The sequence below is a fragment of the Culex pipiens genome, chromosome 1 (assembly GCF_016801865.2).
Source record: "Culex pipiens pallens isolate TS chromosome 1, TS_CPP_V2, whole genome shotgun sequence".
Lineage (NCBI taxonomy): Eukaryota > Metazoa > Arthropoda > Insecta > Diptera > Culicidae > Culex > Culex pipiens.
This window is the reverse complement of record NC_068937.1, coordinates 51,159,306-51,177,378: the sequence shown is the minus strand read 5'-3', so window position 1 is coordinate 51,177,378 and position 18,073 is coordinate 51,159,306. Positions and strand designations below refer to the sequence as shown.

Genomic DNA, 18,073 nt, shown 5'->3' with positions numbered 1-18,073 from the left:
TCGAGTGTGTGCCAAGACATCACAACTGCGACATTTTGCTTCAACAATTGACTCGACTCGATTTATACGACGCTGGCATTTCAATCGAGTGGCGTACAAATCACCAAATCAAACCGTTTAGCCGCTCACTTGTGATGAGCTTGCCGCCCGATTTGGTATTCACCGGTTGTCTCCCACGGCACCACCCGCCGGGAGAATTTGTTTGACCGATCATCCACGCGGCTGCGCAGTTTTTGTACCATATCAGGTTTATTTTTTGAAATTTGATTGAACTGTTAAGTTTGGAGTTAATTGCTTGTCCACGCATAAATTGAAGAATTTAAGTGTTTTTTTTTTTTACCATTTTAAAATGCTAGTAAGCTTTTCTGGTTTTGTTTGGTAATAAAATAGGTTGTCATATATCGTTAATGAACTTATTTCAGACTATTCGTGATATCCATGTCTAAACGAATAACTTCTGTTTAGTAATAGTGCAAGCGCCGACAAACAAATAAAAACATATTTTTTTGATGAACAACAACGCTCAGAACACAAACTGTGCCTTTTATAACTAAAACCTTTTCCCTTCTCTCATCTTCCAGTGCTCGACGCGTCCGCCAAGTCCACGTCCGGCCTCGAGCAGGGTGACGTGTTCAAGTTGGGACACTTTGACCAGTGCATGGGCGTGGGCAGCTTTGGCCAGTACTGCTTGGCGGACGTACGGCTAGAGGGTTACCGCCTTCGGGCGCAAGTCTCGCGCCAGATGTCCACGGAGAATTCGACCATCGTCCACTGGGGCGTTTGCGTGCCGGCATCCTGCGCGGACTCGGACGTGGGTCGCTTGCTACAGATGACCACCGGATCGAGGGAGGTGACCATTCCGGAACGGGGATGCCATCGGGAGTCGGGAAACGGGAGGACCTCAACGGCTGAAGTCGTGTACGCTTCGGTGATCATGTTCTTCGTGCTGATGTTTCTGGCCAGTACGTGTTACCACGTGCGATCGATGTACGGGTCGGGTTCGGAAAAGCAGAGTATCTTTGCGTGTGTTCTGAGGTCTTTTTCGGTAGTGGAGAACCTGAGAAAGCTGGTGCAGGACAGTAAGGACGACCATGGGTTGGGTTGTATCAACGGGATCAAGTCGGTGGCGATGTTTTTCATCCTTGGAAGTCACGCGTTGCTGTTTATGGCCGGAGGAGCGACGTATAATCCGGGATTTCATGGAGAGGTGAGTGGACACTATCGTGTTTTAATTTTTAGAATTTATAACACCGGATATATCCCAACATAGTTCCTGGAGAGAAATTAAATTTCACTGCCATTTTGGCCGCCATCTTGAATCAGAAAATTTAAAACAACTTTAGAGTTGTTTAGAGGTCAAACTAAGACTCGACAATAAAAAATAAGACAAAAAAAGTTCATTCGGGATTCGATTATCGATTCTCAGAAATCTTAAAAAAATTGTGCACGGCGGGGAATCGATCCAGATTTTTTTTTTCATAAAATTATTTTTATTGTGTCCTTTTTGGTACTGGGACCTGGAGTCGGCTTTTGTAATTACATTTTTCATAAAGCAAAGAGTAATTACAGCGGATCTTGTGTCTGAATGTTAGTGGGAGGGGAGGCGATTACCCGCGGCCTACTCGGTGTTAGAAGGGAAGGGATTGATGTTAAAAGACAAGGCGTGGGAAGGGAAGGGGGATTGTGTAGGGGTCTTCGTTGGCTCTGCTGGCCTTTGTTTTTGTCCTCAGCCGCAACTCGGTGTCCAGCTTTTGGGGCGTGATCTTGCTCTGCTTCCGGTGCAAACTAGAAACGACGGCTTTGTGTAAAGGCGAGTTATACGAACTGAAGGAAAACTTACTGAAGAAAAACTAGATGAATATTTTGGAAGCTAAGAGGAACTGATAGATCGCCAGAATAAAAAATCCTATTACTAATTTGAAGGTTTTGATGCGTTCTTTCGATTGAATTTCGACCCGAAACCCGAAACTCAAAGCCTGATGATCTGAAATACTCGTGCGATGTCTGTATCCACTCTTAAAAATTGGTGTCTTGCATCATTGGACAACCGCTCGTAAAACCCACAATTTTTATATTTCAGATTTGTAGCCGTGGGGTCGGAGACGAACATTTTGTTTTTCGATTCACAATTTTCGACCGGTAAATGTGGTCAAAGACATTTTTAGAGGTATTATTTTGGACTATTTTACAGATAACACTTTTAAATTAAAAGAATTCAGTTTCAAACAAAAAGCCATACGAAAACATGCGCCATAAACTGCTTGGGCCCAAAATTTGAAGCTTTTCCAAAATTATTTATTTCCAGAGATATAGCTATATTAGTGTTTTACGTCTTAATTTTACCCTATTTTTTCCTATTAAATTTTTGGTTTTATACAGAATCATATACTGAACATCAAATTCAAAGTCCCAGCCCAAGTCGTCAAGTCGAAGCATAAACGCCAGCTCATTTACGCTTGCGCGTTTTACGCTGCGTGTGAATGTGTTCTTTCTGGCTTCTCATAATAGGTCGACAAAGTGCAATATCGATGCATATTTTTTTAAGTTAATCATAGACTCAGGGTGGTTACAACTTTTCCAAAATCAAATCCGCGAAAACCGCGCCGAGCTTTTTGAAATCCGCGCCATACATTTTTTCGCGAAATTTCAAAACAATTCAGATTTTTTTTAAAACCCATTAACTATAAGATACAAAACCACTTTTATTAAACAAGATAGAAAAAGTATTTCTTAATTGTTCATTTTGTTTGTTTAAAAATCTTAATAAATTATGTTTCACTAAGACAAATTGAAATTTGTGAAATAGATTTGGGGTTTACATAGAAAACTGCAAAAAAAAAACAAAGTTCTTAAAAAGCATAAGAAAAAAAAATCTATTCGACTATACTAAACTGCAGTGCAAATAAATTTCATACCAAATATCAAGAAATAAACATTCGATATATGAAATGAATATTTGGGTGAATCAAACTTTTTTGTATTGTAATATATTTTATTTTAAATTAATATTCCATTTTTCATTCAACTTGGTAAGTTGCCAGATATGATTAATTCTGGAAGTTAATTCTACATCAAAATCTGAAACGTATAGTTAATACATTCCAAATTCTTTTTTTTTTACAAATTAGCTTAACCAGCTCCCAATGGAAAAATTGATATCGCTAGCAATATTTGCGCAATTGAAAGCAAATCATGTAAAAGCTTAAAAATCCGAACATATTAAAAATAAAAATAAATTATTACCGCTAAACAGCGATGACATTATTATTACTTCAAATACAAATATTTTTCAACTGGTTAAGTTTGTCTTAACATCTTTTTTTCAAATAAACATGTACTGGGTTGGTAATGCTTTTCCCCAAAAGTTTATTTATATATTTTATTTTTTATACTAACAGAGATTGAAAATGTGTAAAATAATTTACGTCAAATGTGTTTGTATCATTGTTTCTTTTCACTTTTGAAAAACGAACAATCAATTTGTTTCTTTGGGCATTTTGTTTTAACTTAAAATATAATTCATTTAAAATGAAGTTTCAGAATGGTAAAAATTAGCTGAAATTTTATCTGATAAAAGATTTTTTGAATATGGCCTATTGCCTATTTATAGTTTTAAGCATATATCGAAACTTTTAACTTAAACAACTGCATTTGTTCTCATGAAAACGCATAGAAACATACATGTATTGATATTGAAAAAAAAACGAAATGTCACAAAGAATTTGAAAATGTAGCCCGCTTTCTGATTCAATCTGATTTTAATTTCAAATATAAATTACAATCCTTTTATTAAATTCAAATATGCTTTGAAAGACTTGACTTATCACTATTTTATCAAATTAAAATAATTTTGATTTATAACTTATCTTTCAAAAATAAATTTTAATAATTAATTATAGTTATCCATTTTATGGCTGGAATCAGAGTGAGGTAATTTTTAATAACTATTTTTGAAAAAAAAATGAAAATAAAATTTTCAAGATCGCTCCAGAAGATTTGAATTAAATAAGTTAATTTTATATATCTATCAAATAATGAAAAATAGTCATAAAACATATTTAATTTTTCAGGAAGGCCGACAAATTGCCAAACCAAGTTCAAATTGTTCCTCTTAGTGGGATGTCAGACAAAATATTCAGTTATTGAATTTAGTTCAGTTAGAAATTATAAAATTAAAAATAAACAAAAAAGGGCACCAATCTTTGTCTACATGAATGAAATCAAAAGTTTAATCAGGACAAACTTTGTTCGTTCAATTTTTTTAACATCCAACAACCAGCCTTTAGCAAAATTAAAAAAAAGTTTGTTTTTAATTTTTATGTTATTGTTCCTTTGGCTTTTTACCAAAGATTTTTTAATTTAGTTTGAGCCAAATAAGATTGAGTCGAATAAGATACACAAAAAATTTTAAATGTATTTAATGTTAAGATAATTTTCATGAACATTGATTATATTTTTCAAATAACATTTTTGAAGCCATGAAATAAATGTGACAAATATTGAGTAAAAAATTGACAAAAATTCTTGCAAAATTTTCAACAATGATTTTTGAAATTGTCAAAAGCGCTCAATTCCAAATCATGATTAGGTTTTTTTTACATGAATTAAATTATACAAAAAAAAAATTGAATAAAAAAATAATTTTCAGTTTTGTAAATCCGCAAAATACGCGCCATCGCTGACTAAATCCGCGCCAAATCCGAGAAAATCGCGAAATTCGCGAAATCCGCGAAAATCGCGAAAGTGTAACCACCCTGTAGACTAACATTAAATACTGAGTACCATTTATTTTTTTCTGATAGTGTCAATCCAATATGTTTTTCTTAATTAAATATAGTTAGCTTACGACCCATAATGTACCTCTGAAATAAAAAAAAAAATGGCATTCGAGGTTTAGCCTTTTTTCGAAGCATTAGGTCAAATTCTCACTGGGTGGTATCAATATGTTTCTGAAAAATTAATTGCACCAATATATTTATCGGAGTTTCATCATTTTGTAAAAAAGGCTCTATTTCACCTTTGGTGATATTAAATCGGGGTTTTAAAGTAAAATTGGTACCATCATTAAACACAGCAAAAAATAATGTAAATTTGGTTGCTGTAATTTTGGAAGGTTGAATATTACCTCTTTTATGATGTAATTTTACCTCAATTTAGACTGAAAAAGTGACATTACACCAGAAAAGTGGTAAAATTACACATTTTCAGAGGTAAAATTACACCTTTTTTCTGACATAAAAGATGTACCCCTTCCCAGATGTAATATTACCATGATTTTTTTTCTGTGAAGTTCAAAGAGCTAAAGTTGCTCAATTAAACATCTTAAATAATGATACAGTTTAACATAAAATGCAGAAGATTAATACATGAAATTAATCATGCAATACGTGCTCATTCAAATATTCCAGCTTTATTTGAATAAATCATTCAAAAATATCCATAAATCTGCGAGTTATAACTAAAGTAGCTGGTACTGTGCGCCTCGATGACCAGATGGATAAACCGCTGCCCGATTCCGCCCGCAATGACGTACCCCTTGCCACTGTTCGAGCTCTGGTTCACGATGACCTGGACGTACGTGATGACCGCACCGACACCGGACGCCGGATAGCTCAGGTTCATCGTCACGTCCTGCAGCCGGGGCCATTGCTTGCTTTCCGAGTTGGTCGAAACCAGGCTGTCACCTGTGGGAAGTTTGACTTATTTTTCGCACAATTAAATCGTGAAAGTCGTCGATTCTAACCTGCAATCCTCTGGCCCTGGGCGTAGATGATCTGCTGGCGGACGTCATTACTCTTGATCTGCTCCAGTGGGGTGACCTTGAGGTTGGCGTTGGCTGCCCGGAATGCCTCGATGTCGTCGATCAGGTCGATCCGGACAGCGGTGCTCGTTTGGTCCGAGTCAGCCCGGGTTATGGTGTGCTGGGCGGTGGCCAGCGTAACCACGGCAGTGGCCAGAAGCAGTAAGGTTGGGATGAAATTGGACATTTTTCGATCGCTTCTGGAACTGTACTGATCATGCAGAGGGAGCAGAGGGAGAGAGTTTCGAGTCACGATAGACAGAACAACACTGGAATGGATTGAGGATGAAGAAATAAACCGTATGACTTGTTGCAATCCCTGAGTTTGACTCTACTAAGCGTTCAGTGATAACACCAGCGATAGTGGGGACCAGCTGCAACTTATTTATGAGAGCGAGGGGATTTTTTTACTGATCCAGAATGTATGGTGGTAGACATTGCATGTTTATTTGTTTATAATTGCTGCTATTCAAATGTAATCACAACTCCTTGTCCATCCTCTAATATCCATAGATCTGCGCGTTATAGTTGAAGTAGTTGGTACTGTAAGCCTCAATGACCAACGTAATACGGCGCTGGCCGATTCCTCCGGCGGTGATGTAGCCCCGTCCCTGGTTCGAGCTCTGATTAACCACAACCTGGACGTACGTCACAACGGCGCCTGTTCCAGATCGGGGGTAGTTCAGGGTCAACGCCACATCCTGCAGGGAGGACCAGGACTGGCCATTCGAGTCGGTTGCCACCAGTCGGTCTCCCGAGATCCGGTTTCCAACGCTGTAGACAATCTGCTGGCGGGTACTCCTGGCGATATCCAGTGGGACTAGCTCCACATCCGGGTTGGCTGCCTTGAAGGCGCCGATGTTCTGCACAATCTCAACCTGGGCCTCGATCGCTGCGGGTTGCTCCTCGGATGCGACCAGAGCCACAACAGTTACCAAAATCAGTGCAACGAGCTTAGCCATTTTGAGTAAGGTTATCACAGCTCTTTTATCACTTGTTGGGAGGATTTTGAAGATTTTTGATGGAAGGTGCAGTTGATACTGAAGAGTGCACCGATGGACGTTGATTTTATATTCATTTTACCAGACTTCAAGTGGCCACTCCGTAAGTGGTACAATGTGGATCCACTTGAGTTCACTGATATTCAAACAAACGAAAAGTAATTAGAATGTAGATGGAAAGTTACTGCAAATTTAAGCACATATGTTGACGAACTATCTAGATAACTCAAGGTTGATTATTTCAAAAGTAATACCTATTCGTTCATATTTATTTTATTCCAGTTTTTTTTCTTGAGTAATTAAACTCATAGAGTTTTTTTTGTATATTCAATTCTTCAAAACCTTCAAATTTCTTATACAAACATGAAAACATGAAATCTTATAACAAATGAAATGGTTTTCGTTTTGGGGTCCCATAAGTCGCTATTGGAAATTATAAAGTTTAGTTAATTACTTCAAATGTTATGCTAAAAAACGATTTTAACAAAAGTCCGGAAGATTGTTAAAAGGGTGGTTTGTGTAATAAAACCCGGCATGTTATACATTTTTAGAAAGGTCCTTTCCAACAAGCACTTCTGTGTTATTTATGCACTTTTTGGAGTCCGGATCTCAGATATTTTGATGAAAACATTGTCTGGATCTATCATGCGACCTGTCGTTGGATAGGTAATCAAAAGACCTTTCCAACGAGTACAATAGATTGAAGATCTGACAACCCTATCATAAGTTGTAAGCACATAAGTGCCCTGAATTATGATGATCTGACTACCCAATCTGATGGTATGAATAATGAAATTGATTGAACACTGAAAGGTCCGCCCTTTTGTGTCTATTTCGGAAAGCATTACCCGCTAAATGTGAGGAAGGCACCAACCACCTAAAGGTGGATTAAGTAGCGTTTTATATTTATTTTCAGATCTTATAAAAAGAAGGGTTAAGGCTCTGAAAGGTATCATTCCTGGTTGGCCATTTGGCGGCCATGTTTGTTTTTGAAACATATTTAAATATTGATTCAGAATGTTTCAATCAAAAAGTAAGTTTCTTTGCGTTGTTGTAGAAGCATTTTACATATCGTGATAAATTTTTCATTTCAATTTTCTATTTCTGGGCCCTGAATTCCGAACCATTATTGACAGTCATATTCCCAAGAGTGAATGATACCAAGAGTGAATGATGATGATAAATATTTATCCTTCTTAAAATGTTTTGCAGGAGAATGGTAAATTTCTATGCTTCCAAAACTCTATTAGGTTATAAAAATTACGATATTGTGAATAGATTATTTACTAATAAAAACTAATTGAATTGAAAATTTCTATGCTAACCAAAACCAAAACATTGATTTTGACCGAGACAGTGTAATTTGGTCAAAAAGATAAAGTTATAAAAGTGATTGGGCAGAATAGCAATTTTTATGAAAAATTTCAGCAGATGTAGAAATATTTTTTTTTCCCAAACATCGCCACTAGAGCGTCCCATTTCCCGGGGTTACAAAATTCCCGGGAAACGGGAAATTTTCAACAAATTTCCCGGGAAATCCCGGGAATTCCCGGGAAATTTGAAATTTAACCAACATTATTCTGATCCTGTTTCTAATCAATATTTTGCAACGCAATTGTATAGAACAGTAACCTTAATGGTCAAAATAAATGTGAGGATCAATTATAGCTTGAATGCTTGTAAAAAACATCTAACTTTGAGAAAATATAAAAAAAAATATGCTGACTTTAAATCGTAGTAAATAAAAAAATAGTATTTTTTGTTGAGAAGTATTTGTTTAATCAAAGTGTCTGAACAGTGTCTATGCTCCACAACCATAAAAGTGTTTTAAATTTGTCTTAGTGACCATAAAGTTGAAATGAAAAAAAAAAAATCATGCTGAAATAATATCATGGCAAATCATTAAATTGGCCTTAAAACTCTAATTTGCTGCGCTTTTTTACTTGAAACACTACCCAAGTAACCATCCAGCATTAAAAGAAATCATAATTCAGCTGTAGATTAGCTTTTCAATGCAAATCAGTCACAAAACAGCATATGTTAGTGCAAATCAGCTCTAATAAAGTTGCTCTGCAAGATGCTGAAATCATGCTGTTTACCAGCAATCACTGGCAGCACTGTCATGTTTTTTTCTTGGAATTGGCAACCCGGCTATGATTGTGACAGAAAAGTGAAACAGAGAGAATGATTAAAAACAAATTCTCGCTCACTCACCTTTCTTCAAAGTAAGGAAATATTTAAACCGCAGTTCAAACCAATAATTTGTTGCTGGTGAATCGTGTTGAGATCGTTCAGATTGAAATTTGAATGTAAGTAGAAAACAATTACGCATCCTTGAAGTGTTATAAGAGAATATTTGTACATTTTCAGAATTGCCACATACAATGCGACTGACGAAACTTGAGCAGCCGCTTCGAATACTTTCAGCAGCAGCCGAGGGAAAATTGTTTATGTTCGGCGCCCTTCAAGGAGGCGAAAATGAGTGATATGCATATTTCAAAAACTCGTTTCACTTTTCTGTCACAATCATAGCCGGGTTGCCAATTCCAAGAAAAAAACATGACAGTGCTGCCAGTGATTGCTGGTAAACAGCATGATTTCAGCATCTTGCAGAGCAACTTTATTAGAGCTGATTTGCACTAACATATGCTGTTTTGTGACTGATTTGCATTGAAAAGCTAATCTACAGCTGAATTATGATTTCTTTTAATGCTGGATGGTTACTTGGGTGGTTGCATTCTTTGGGTAAATTTCATATTATACGAAGTTCTTTTCTAACGATTTTTCATGGTTTCATTTATGATATGATTTTGGGTATATTAAATATTTTCAAAGTGTAGAAGTGGTTGAAAATAAACAATATTTTTTTCATATGTAACCCTCTTACGCCCTTGGTAGCTCACGTGCTTCATAAATCTATAACTTCAAACTGTACTTTTGAACTTTTTTTAAGTTTCATTATATCAATGCATTTCGATCCAATTTGGTTAAGGTAATCAAAATTGTTGAACAAATCTCAAATTTAATCTTGGCCGGAAAAGGTAACTATACTATTTTAAAATTATATAACAAGAAAATCGTTAAAATAGGTTGTTAAAAAAAAAAAAAAGTTAATATTCATTCCATAATATCGTATGTTTTGTTGCCCAACATGTAAGCAAACAATATTCCTAGTTGCGAATGCTCCAAAATAAATAATATCTGAATCAAACCTTGATATGCAATTTACAGACAAGCTTATTAGTTCATTATGAATAGTCGATTGAAATTAATAAAATCAAATGAGGTTCTCTCATTAATTTTTCTTGTATATTTTCAAAATATTGGTGCCAAAAAGTTAGGAAAATGTATACTTCCGCTTGAATTTCGGGAATTCCCGGGAAATTTACAAATTTCCCGGGAAACGGGAAATATTTTTTTCCGGGAAATCCCGGGAATTCCCGGGAATTTTTTTCCCGGGACGGGAAATTGGACGCTCTAATCGCCACGTCGAGAAACCTGTGATTTGCGTCGGCGATTTAAGTTGCAAAAGGTTGCCCCTGTTGGATGACGAAAATACGGTCAACTTAGGTAATCGAATAAGTGTGTTAACAGTTTAGCCAAAATTTAGCACGATGTTTTTGCGTTATTTTTCAACCGTCCTGTTTTAATTTGTTGCAAACGTCATTCAGATCCAATCACGCAAATCTTTCTCTCGCTCTTACACCACGCTGCATTCAAAATGATTGCTAACTGTGTTGGTGTATAGGTCAAAATGAATGCCACGATGGATGTTCACGAAGGATCTGGTGAGTAGTGAGTATCCAATCGTTGGTTGATTTGTTATCGTATTCACTCATGATTTATTCCGAGTCAATAATTCCGATCTACACAAATTTAATTGACAATCTGGAAAAATCATGCTTATATTTTCAATACTTTAATAGTGTTGGCAAATTGTAGATTCAAAGTACAATGTTTCTTTGTTATAGTATGACATCAACTCTATTATCTCAAGCAAAATTATAGCAATCCGTCCTTGATCCATTCATAACCAGTATCAAAAACACTTGAAACGCGATTTAGTAAATCACCTCGATGACCACTAATTCAATCAACTTGATTGATTGATTTGCAGCCCTCTCCAGACACTTTCTTTGGCTTAGTGGGCGTCAACGGATCCGCTACGTCAACATTAATTTCCGTCCGGTTTCCAAGAATTTATTGACACACTTTTCGTCTGATTAGATACCGATCAAGTGGATCCACATTGGACCACTTACGGAGTGGCCACTTGATGTCTACTAAAAATGAATATAAAATCAACGTTCATCGTTGGATTCTTTAGTATCAACTGCAACTTCCATCAGAAACCTTCAATTTCCTCCCAACAAGTGATAAAAGAGCTGTGATAACCTTACTCAAAATGGCTAAGCTCGTTGCACTGATTCTGGCTACTGTTGTGGCTCTGGTCGCATCCGAGGAGCAACCCGCTGCGATCGAGGCCCAGGTTGAGATTGTGCAGAACATCGGCGCCTTCAAGGCAGCCAACCCGGATGTGGAGCTAGTCCCACTGGATATCGCCAGGAGTACCCGCCAGCAGATTGTCTACAGCGTTGGAAACCGGATCTCGGGAGACCGACTGGTGGCAGCCGACTCGAATGGCCAGTCCTGGTCCTCCCTGCAGGATGTGGCGCTGACCCTGAACTACCCCCGATCAGGAACGGGGGCCGTTGTGACGTACGTCCAGGTTGTGGTCAACCAGAGCTCGAACCAGGGACGGGGCTACATCACCGCCGGAGGAATCGGCCAGCGTCGTATTACGTTGGTCATTGAGGCTTACAGTACCAACTACTTCAACTACAACGCGCAGATCTATGGATATTAATTTTGATGAACCCGTTCATAGCCTATCGGAAATGTTTTGTTCAATTTAAGTTCAAAAGAGAAAAAAAGTTTAAAGAATAAACACCGGCAAGTTTTATAAACATATTATTGTTTATTTGTTGTAGCTTATCAAATATCCTTTGGCCGGCTAAAAAATTATGGGAAAGTACATAGCGAATTGATACTTCCGATAACCCATCCAGATTTCAAGTATGGAGGACGTTACGAATACACAGAAAAAAAAATCATGGTAATATTACATCTGGGAAGGGGTACATCTTTTATGTCAGAAAAAAGGTGTAATTTTACCTCTGGAAATGTGTAATTTTACCACTTTTCTGGTGTAATGTCACTTTTTCAGTCTAAATTGAGGTAATATTACATCATAAAAGAGGTAATATTCAACCTTCCAAAATTAAAGCTTCCAAATTTACATTATTTTTTTCTGTGTAGTAACGACGTTACGCACGCCAGAAATGTCGAAATCGCGTAGTGGTACAAACATTAGAAAAAAAGTATAGCTGTGACACACTTTTGTTGTAAAGTTGGTAGCACCGAGCAATTTTGACATTTTAGGAGTGTGTAACGCCGTTACTATTCGTAACGTCCTCCACACAGCTAAAAAAGTAGTAATCCAGCTGCGTGTAAAGGTGTTGGGTGTAAAATAAATATTGCATTATTTTATGCAATTTTATGTAATTTTACACCCTGAAATATGTAGCCCGTCAGTATGGGAAACCTACTTGACCGAAATGTCAAGCTCATATATGCGTTTATCCTTACAGCGTTTCATCGGTCTGATGGCCGAGTGGGCTAAGGCGCCAGTCCTTACTGTTGGTGCTGGGTTTGAATCCCGTCGGTTGCAACTTTTTTTTTGTTTTTGCAAAAGTTGTACATGCAGTGTGTAATATTAAGTGTTTATTTTGACGAAGGTGATGTGCATGCTTTTGCATGCGATTTTACCATCGGATTTTTTGCTGTGCATGCTATAAAATCTGGATAAACCGATTACAGATAAGAGATTTTTTGGCATCGGTTTCACCTAAACGTTTGAAAAATCAGACATTGTTGTCGGTTAAGTTGGTATTTTTAAGATCCCGTAGTAGAAGTTAGAGACAATAAATTCTGTTAAACTTGAGTTATAGTCGTTAAATCTTTGGAAATCGGAGAAGGAGTTTGCTAATTTTCAACATCTTTGTTCAAGTCGGAGTTGGTGAAGTCGGGTCATGATGCTAGTATAAAATATCAATCACAATTATTAATTAAAAAAATCAAAACAAAATTAAGATGAATCTTTATTTCATTCCAGCAAGCAAAGCTACTCCGCAACGCCTTTCTGCTCAACTCGCCCCTGCTGGTGGACACGTTCCTCCTCCTGAGTGGTTTCCTGTTTGCCCGGCTCATCCTGATCGAGCTGGACAAACGCCGCGGCAAGGTCAACTTCCTGGTGCTGTACGTGTTACGGTACGTTCGACTAACCCCGGCGTACGTCGCCATCATGGCCCTGTACGCCACGTGGCTCCCGCGGCTGGGCAGTGGCCCTCTGTGGGACCAGAGAATGCTGCTCGAGCAGTCCCGGTGCCAAACGAGCTGGTGGCAGAACGTCCTGTACGTCAACAACTACGTGGGCACCGATCGGCTGTGCATGTTCCAGTCGTGGTATCTGGCAACCGATACGCAGCTGTTTGTGCTGGCACCACTGCTGTTGTATCCGCTGTGGAAGTACGGCCGCAGAACGGGCATGACGTTGGCGGCGCTGGTGGCCGCGGTTTCGGTGCTCATTCCGTTCTGTGTGACCTACTTTGGCCAGCTGGATCCGTCGTTTATGATCTTCACGGAGTAAGTTGGAATGAGAGGAGATATTAGTGTGAAGAATTTTACTTATTTTGGAACCATTTCTAGTGAGGTGGTCGACGTGCAGTCAAACTACTACTTCCAGAACGTTTACGTTAAAACGCACATGAGAGCGACCGGATACATTTTTGGGATCTTTGTTGGGTACCTTGTGCACTGGATGCAACAGAAGAAGTAAGTAGATCAATCAACCGTTAATAACTAAATCCGTCATTAGGGTATAAAAAATGCAATTAAATTTAAATTGTAAGAAATAAAATCTGTTACAGACATGACCAATACTGTCTAGTTAAATCTTTTTTAGTATCAATCTGAACCGAAAAAAATGTCGATAACTTTGCTTCATCGACTTATAAAAATTTAACGTCTTATGCTTAGGCCAATGTAAATTTTTAATTTATGCTTTGGTCTCCAAAAGTTCCCCAGAAAATCGGAGGTCAAAATAATATTATTGAAAAAAAATAAGTTTAACAAAAGCATTTTTAATCTTTAAACATATTTTGAATTTCACAACAGAAAACAGCTTCCAACACCCATACTCCTTTAGTAAGAGAATTGTGTGCACTACAAGCTACAACACAGAAAACAGATGTACATCTGGGAACGGAATTTTGTGTAAAAACTGTTTCCATAAAAAAAATGCGTTGCATATACAATCTTGCAGCAGAAATATTAGTGCACAGGCAAACAGACGTTCATCTCTTTTTAATTCCCATTAATCACGAATATAACGGATGATTTGAATTTAAATGTTATTTTGGGATCGACCGCTATCATAGGGACGGCGCTACAGTCGGACGTCTGTGTGACGTTGATCTTAAAACTGTTTTTGGCGGCATAAGTTCAATTTGGGACATTTACTTATTTTCGTTCGGCCGTTGCAAATATTTTCCAAAGTTCAATATTTGCTCGAAAAATCAGGGTGCATAAACATATTTTGTCAAAAACCTTCAAAATTTCAATGAAATTAGACGTGCAATCAACTAAAAACTATTTAAAGTGCATTTCCCTGCGATGATAATCACTTTGAGCATGATTGAGACAGTTAAAAAAATGTGAAATCTCGATGCATTTTTTTAAATTGCATAAGGCCGTTGCAAATATTTTTTCAAAGTTTATGTACCTCTGGCCAAAATCAATTTCATGCCATAGTTTTAACATTTCAATGAAAAAAGTATTAGAAACTGCAAAGTTTCAAATGATCCGGATTATTTCGTATATTTTAAAAATGGTAAAACAAATTTATGAAAATACTCAAATTTTCACAAAAGTACGTGTATTAGAAAAAAATACTCAAAATTTCTGTTTTGAACTGAACTGGTTTGTAATTTTTGGTAAAATCTGGAATTTTGAGATTTTTTTTCAAAAATATGTTGTTTTATAATTTATTTTAGTATTTAAAAAAATGTGTAATTATTTTCGAAATGTATAAAAAATCCCGTTCATTTGGGACCCCTATTGTAAAATGTGGAAATTTTTAGTATGATTTCGAAAATACGTAGTTTTGTGAAAATTTTCAGTATTTTCAAAAAATTGTGTTGCATCCCCGTTTTTTGTGTTGCATTGTCCCGCCCGTGTGGATCAATCGGACCGCGCACTGGACTCACAATCCAGAGGTACGAGTACGGGCACTACTACCCAGTCAAATCAATCCGAATTCTGAAACGGAATCTAATTAGAATCGTACACAAATTCCGTTTCAAACGCAACAACCGGTTCGAACACGGAACCGGTTGTTGCGTTTGAAACGGAATTTGTATCCGATTCTAATTAGATTCCGTTTCAGAATTCGGATTGAGTTAACTGGGTACGATCACTGTACGATGGTATCGGGTACACGCAAAACGGAAATTAGGTATAATTTACTAATTTTTAGGTGCAGGCCAAGGGTGCATGATACTGATGATACTCGTCGGTTGACACCCAGGCGAGGAACATCCCGGAAGAAGCCCAACTACATCCGTAGTGCTGTTTGGACAAAACAGCATGGCTCTGGTTCCTTGCAAGTGTCCTATTTTCTTACCTCCACGTTGGCTTGGTTTAGTCATCATGATGACAAGGTGTAACCTAGCTGGTGGCCTGTGGAAACGACTCGTAAACCTTTGACCAGCGAGGGTCAGAGTGGAGACGGCTAAAAGAAAGCGGCGCGTCAATGTGGGAAAGGGAAGTAATTTGAGATTGTAGACGGTATTGTTTTGATTCGCAGTATGTTGAGTCAACTGCTGTGGATGTACCTGAGCATCGCAGAACGGGATTTCTCTTCTTTCCATTTCAGCTGCCACCTATCTTCTGTTTATGTTGTTTCACTGATTTTCTAAAACGGCTTCTGCTTACTATCCTCTGTTTGATTTCGATTTTACTTATTTGATTCTCTTATTTCTAAACGCTTTTCCACTCTATTTTACCAATTGATTCTGCTGTAAAAAAAAACTGTCTGCTTTCCCTTAATTTGGCAGCGATGTCAATTTTGTTTATCATGTGCCTTTTCTTTATTTATCTATTTGAATAATTTCTCATCTTCCCTGTAAATTGCCCTCAATACAATCTAAGCTTGTTTGTTACCTCTATTTATTAACTATTGTTAATTTCTTTATCTACTTCATAAATTACTATCTTGCTTTTACTTTTGATTCTTTACGTAGTATATTTCCTTCACTGTCCATTGTTTTGAAACTTCACCTTTTTCTTAAGCAAGGTTGGAGCCCTAACTCAATTTATGGAATGATTAAAGGATTAACACAAACATTACTATTGTACTTTTGGTAAACTTTAATAACATGCTTAGGACCAAAAATTGTAACAAAACACGCGACAAAAAAAAATAGCAACAGATAAACACGACTCAACAATAAGGAAGATTTCAGGAGAAAACAATGCACCGTAAAATAACAACTAGTTTTTGAATTCAAACTAAAAATAAAATAGTTTTTGCTTTAATGAAAATTGATAGGCACACTATAAATGGTTAGGCGCTTACCCGGGCAGACGGTAATAACAAAATTCATGCCATTTCAATAACAAATACTGTTAAAATAACAAAAAGTGTTATGGAATCTTCTTGAAAAATCAATTTTTGCATAAGGGTTTAATAACAGTTTATGTTATCATAACAAAATTTGTTATTGGTCTGATATTGGTTGAAAGCCAAAACAACTTTGGAATAACATTTTTTGTTATGGAAGAATAACTCCAACTGTTATTGGGATGATCGGATTAGTTGTTAAAATAACAAAAAATAATAACAAAGATTTGTTCGAATAATAACTAAAAATGTTATTAGTCTGTTATTACAATAACAATCCAATAACAAAAAAATCATAACAACGAATAACAAATCTTGTTATAAATAACATAAAATGTTATTGGCCTAGTATTTTCAAATATCAAAAAATGTTATTCCCAAGTTATTTCCGTCTGCTCGGGTATACTTACATCAAACCCTACGTAATGTACCACCCCCGGCCGAGTTAAAATGCGTAACCGGAAAAGAAGGTGTGCATGCCTGGCACGAACACTCAAAGCGTGTTCTAGCGTGCTGCTCGTACTGACTCAGAGCAAGGGTGAGATGTAGGTGTAAGGGCAGTGCGTGTTCGTCGGGAACCTGGTGCATAAGATCGGTCAAGGCCCGCTCTTACACTGAAAATTGCGAATTGCGAATTTACTAATTTTAGGTATAATCAAACCTGACTGCAATAATGTATTTCATTACTAATCGGCTAATAATGGGACCATCCATAAACCACGTGGACACTTTGTTGGGAATCTGTTACCCCCCCCCCCCCCCTTCGTGGACAACTGTCCATACAAAAAAAATCTTTTTTGTATGGATCGTGGACAATCGCCATACCCCCCCCCCCCCTAAAGTGTCCACGTGGTTTATGATGGTCCATAGTAATACAATTACAAATCGCGTTTTATTATCCACCGAGGCATGACTGTAAAAATTTACAAAGGGCTTTAGGACCCTATTGCCAGTTTTGCCGTCAGTGCTCGTCCAAAGGGTTAAACATGCATTTTAAAACTCAAGTGCAAAATTTTCATATCTGGCAACACTGTTCGTAAATTTGGAGTACGCCATTTGATTTTACGTCAAAAATTATTACAATTGGGTACTAAAGCCCTATGTCAATTTTTATGTACAACGGTAAAAAACACGATTAAAACCATTTGTGATCACTTTTTTTCATTTTGATGCAAAATTTTTTTTTTGACATGACAACATTTTTTCGATGGATCAACTATGGTCCCCTTGGAACGAGCTGTCAAGTAGGAGCTTTTCTGTCAAGAAGGACCGCGAGTTTAATTTTTCAAAATTGATTTAAAAATCCATCTTAAACTCTTTATGGTCGTACAAAGGGTCATTGTACTCTGAAAAATAAGCTTTATCGCTGTAAACAATAATATCAGCAATCTAAGCTTCATTTTAGGACCCAATTTGCTTACCCAAAAGTTGACTTTTTGTTAAGTTTTCTCTTAGGAAAAATCATTTAAAAATCAGGTTTTTCAAAAATCTAACAAAAAGAGGGGGTGCCACGAGTCGATGAAGGTCAAT

The 18,073-nt window shown here is 37.0% G+C and overlaps 4 protein-coding genes across 5 annotated transcripts in view; 2 read left to right on the top strand and 2 right to left on the bottom strand.

Annotated features, from left to right (window-relative positions):
• LOC120432151 (nose resistant to fluoxetine protein 6-like) overlaps positions 1–18,073 on the top strand; it is a 36,090-nt gene that overhangs the window by 17,013 nt on the left and 1,004 nt on the right. For both annotated transcript variants that reach the window (XM_039597298.2, XM_039597282.2), the window contains exons 2-4: positions 582–1,207; positions 12,977–13,506; positions 13,570–13,695. In XM_039597298.2, coding sequence (XP_039453232.1) covers positions 582–1,207; positions 12,977–13,506; positions 13,570–13,695 — 1,282 coding nt within the window. The remainder of the gene's footprint in view (positions 1–581; positions 1,208–12,976; positions 13,507–13,569; positions 13,696–18,073) is intronic.
• LOC120432186 (uncharacterized) lies at positions 5,389–6,073 on the bottom strand. Its single transcript, XM_039597330.2, has 2 exons — positions 5,744–6,073; positions 5,389–5,684 (listed from the first exon to the last, which is right to left on the bottom strand). Exons 1-2 carry the CDS (start codon positions 5,985–5,987, stop codon positions 5,428–5,430), a joined length of 501 nt encoding a protein of 166 aa, XP_039453264.1. The 5' UTR covers positions 5,988–6,073; the 3' UTR covers positions 5,389–5,427.
• Positions 6,224–6,848, bottom strand: LOC120432197 (uncharacterized). Its single transcript, XM_039597354.2, has one exon. The coding sequence runs from the start codon at positions 6,760–6,762 to the stop codon at positions 6,301–6,303; it is 462 nt and encodes a 153-aa protein (XP_039453288.1). The 5' UTR covers positions 6,763–6,848; the 3' UTR covers positions 6,224–6,300.
• On the top strand, positions 11,139–11,772 carry LOC120432205 (uncharacterized). The gene has a single exon (XM_039597367.1). The coding sequence runs from the start codon at positions 11,207–11,209 to the stop codon at positions 11,666–11,668; it is 462 nt and encodes a 153-aa protein (XP_039453301.1). The 5' UTR covers positions 11,139–11,206; the 3' UTR covers positions 11,669–11,772.

What these genes read in the sequence shown, in the direction of transcription:
- LOC120432186 (XM_039597330.2), bottom strand. Translation starts at nt 5,987, where the DNA reads ATGTCCAATTTCATCCCAACCTTACTGCTTCTGGCCACTGCCGTGGTT. An exon ending in CCAGGGCCAGAGGATTGCAG is followed by an intron (nt 5,685 to 5,743) that starts GTTAGAATCGAC and finishes AACTTCCCACAG; the next exon opens with GTGACAGCCTGGTTTCGACC.
- LOC120432197 (XM_039597354.2), bottom strand. Translation starts at nt 6,762, where the DNA reads ATGGCTAAGCTCGTTGCACTGATTTTGGTAACTGTTGTGGCTCTGGTC.
- LOC120432205 (XM_039597367.1), top strand. Translation starts at nt 11,207, where the DNA reads ATGGCTAAGCTCGTTGCACTGATTCTGGCTACTGTTGTGGCTCTGGTC.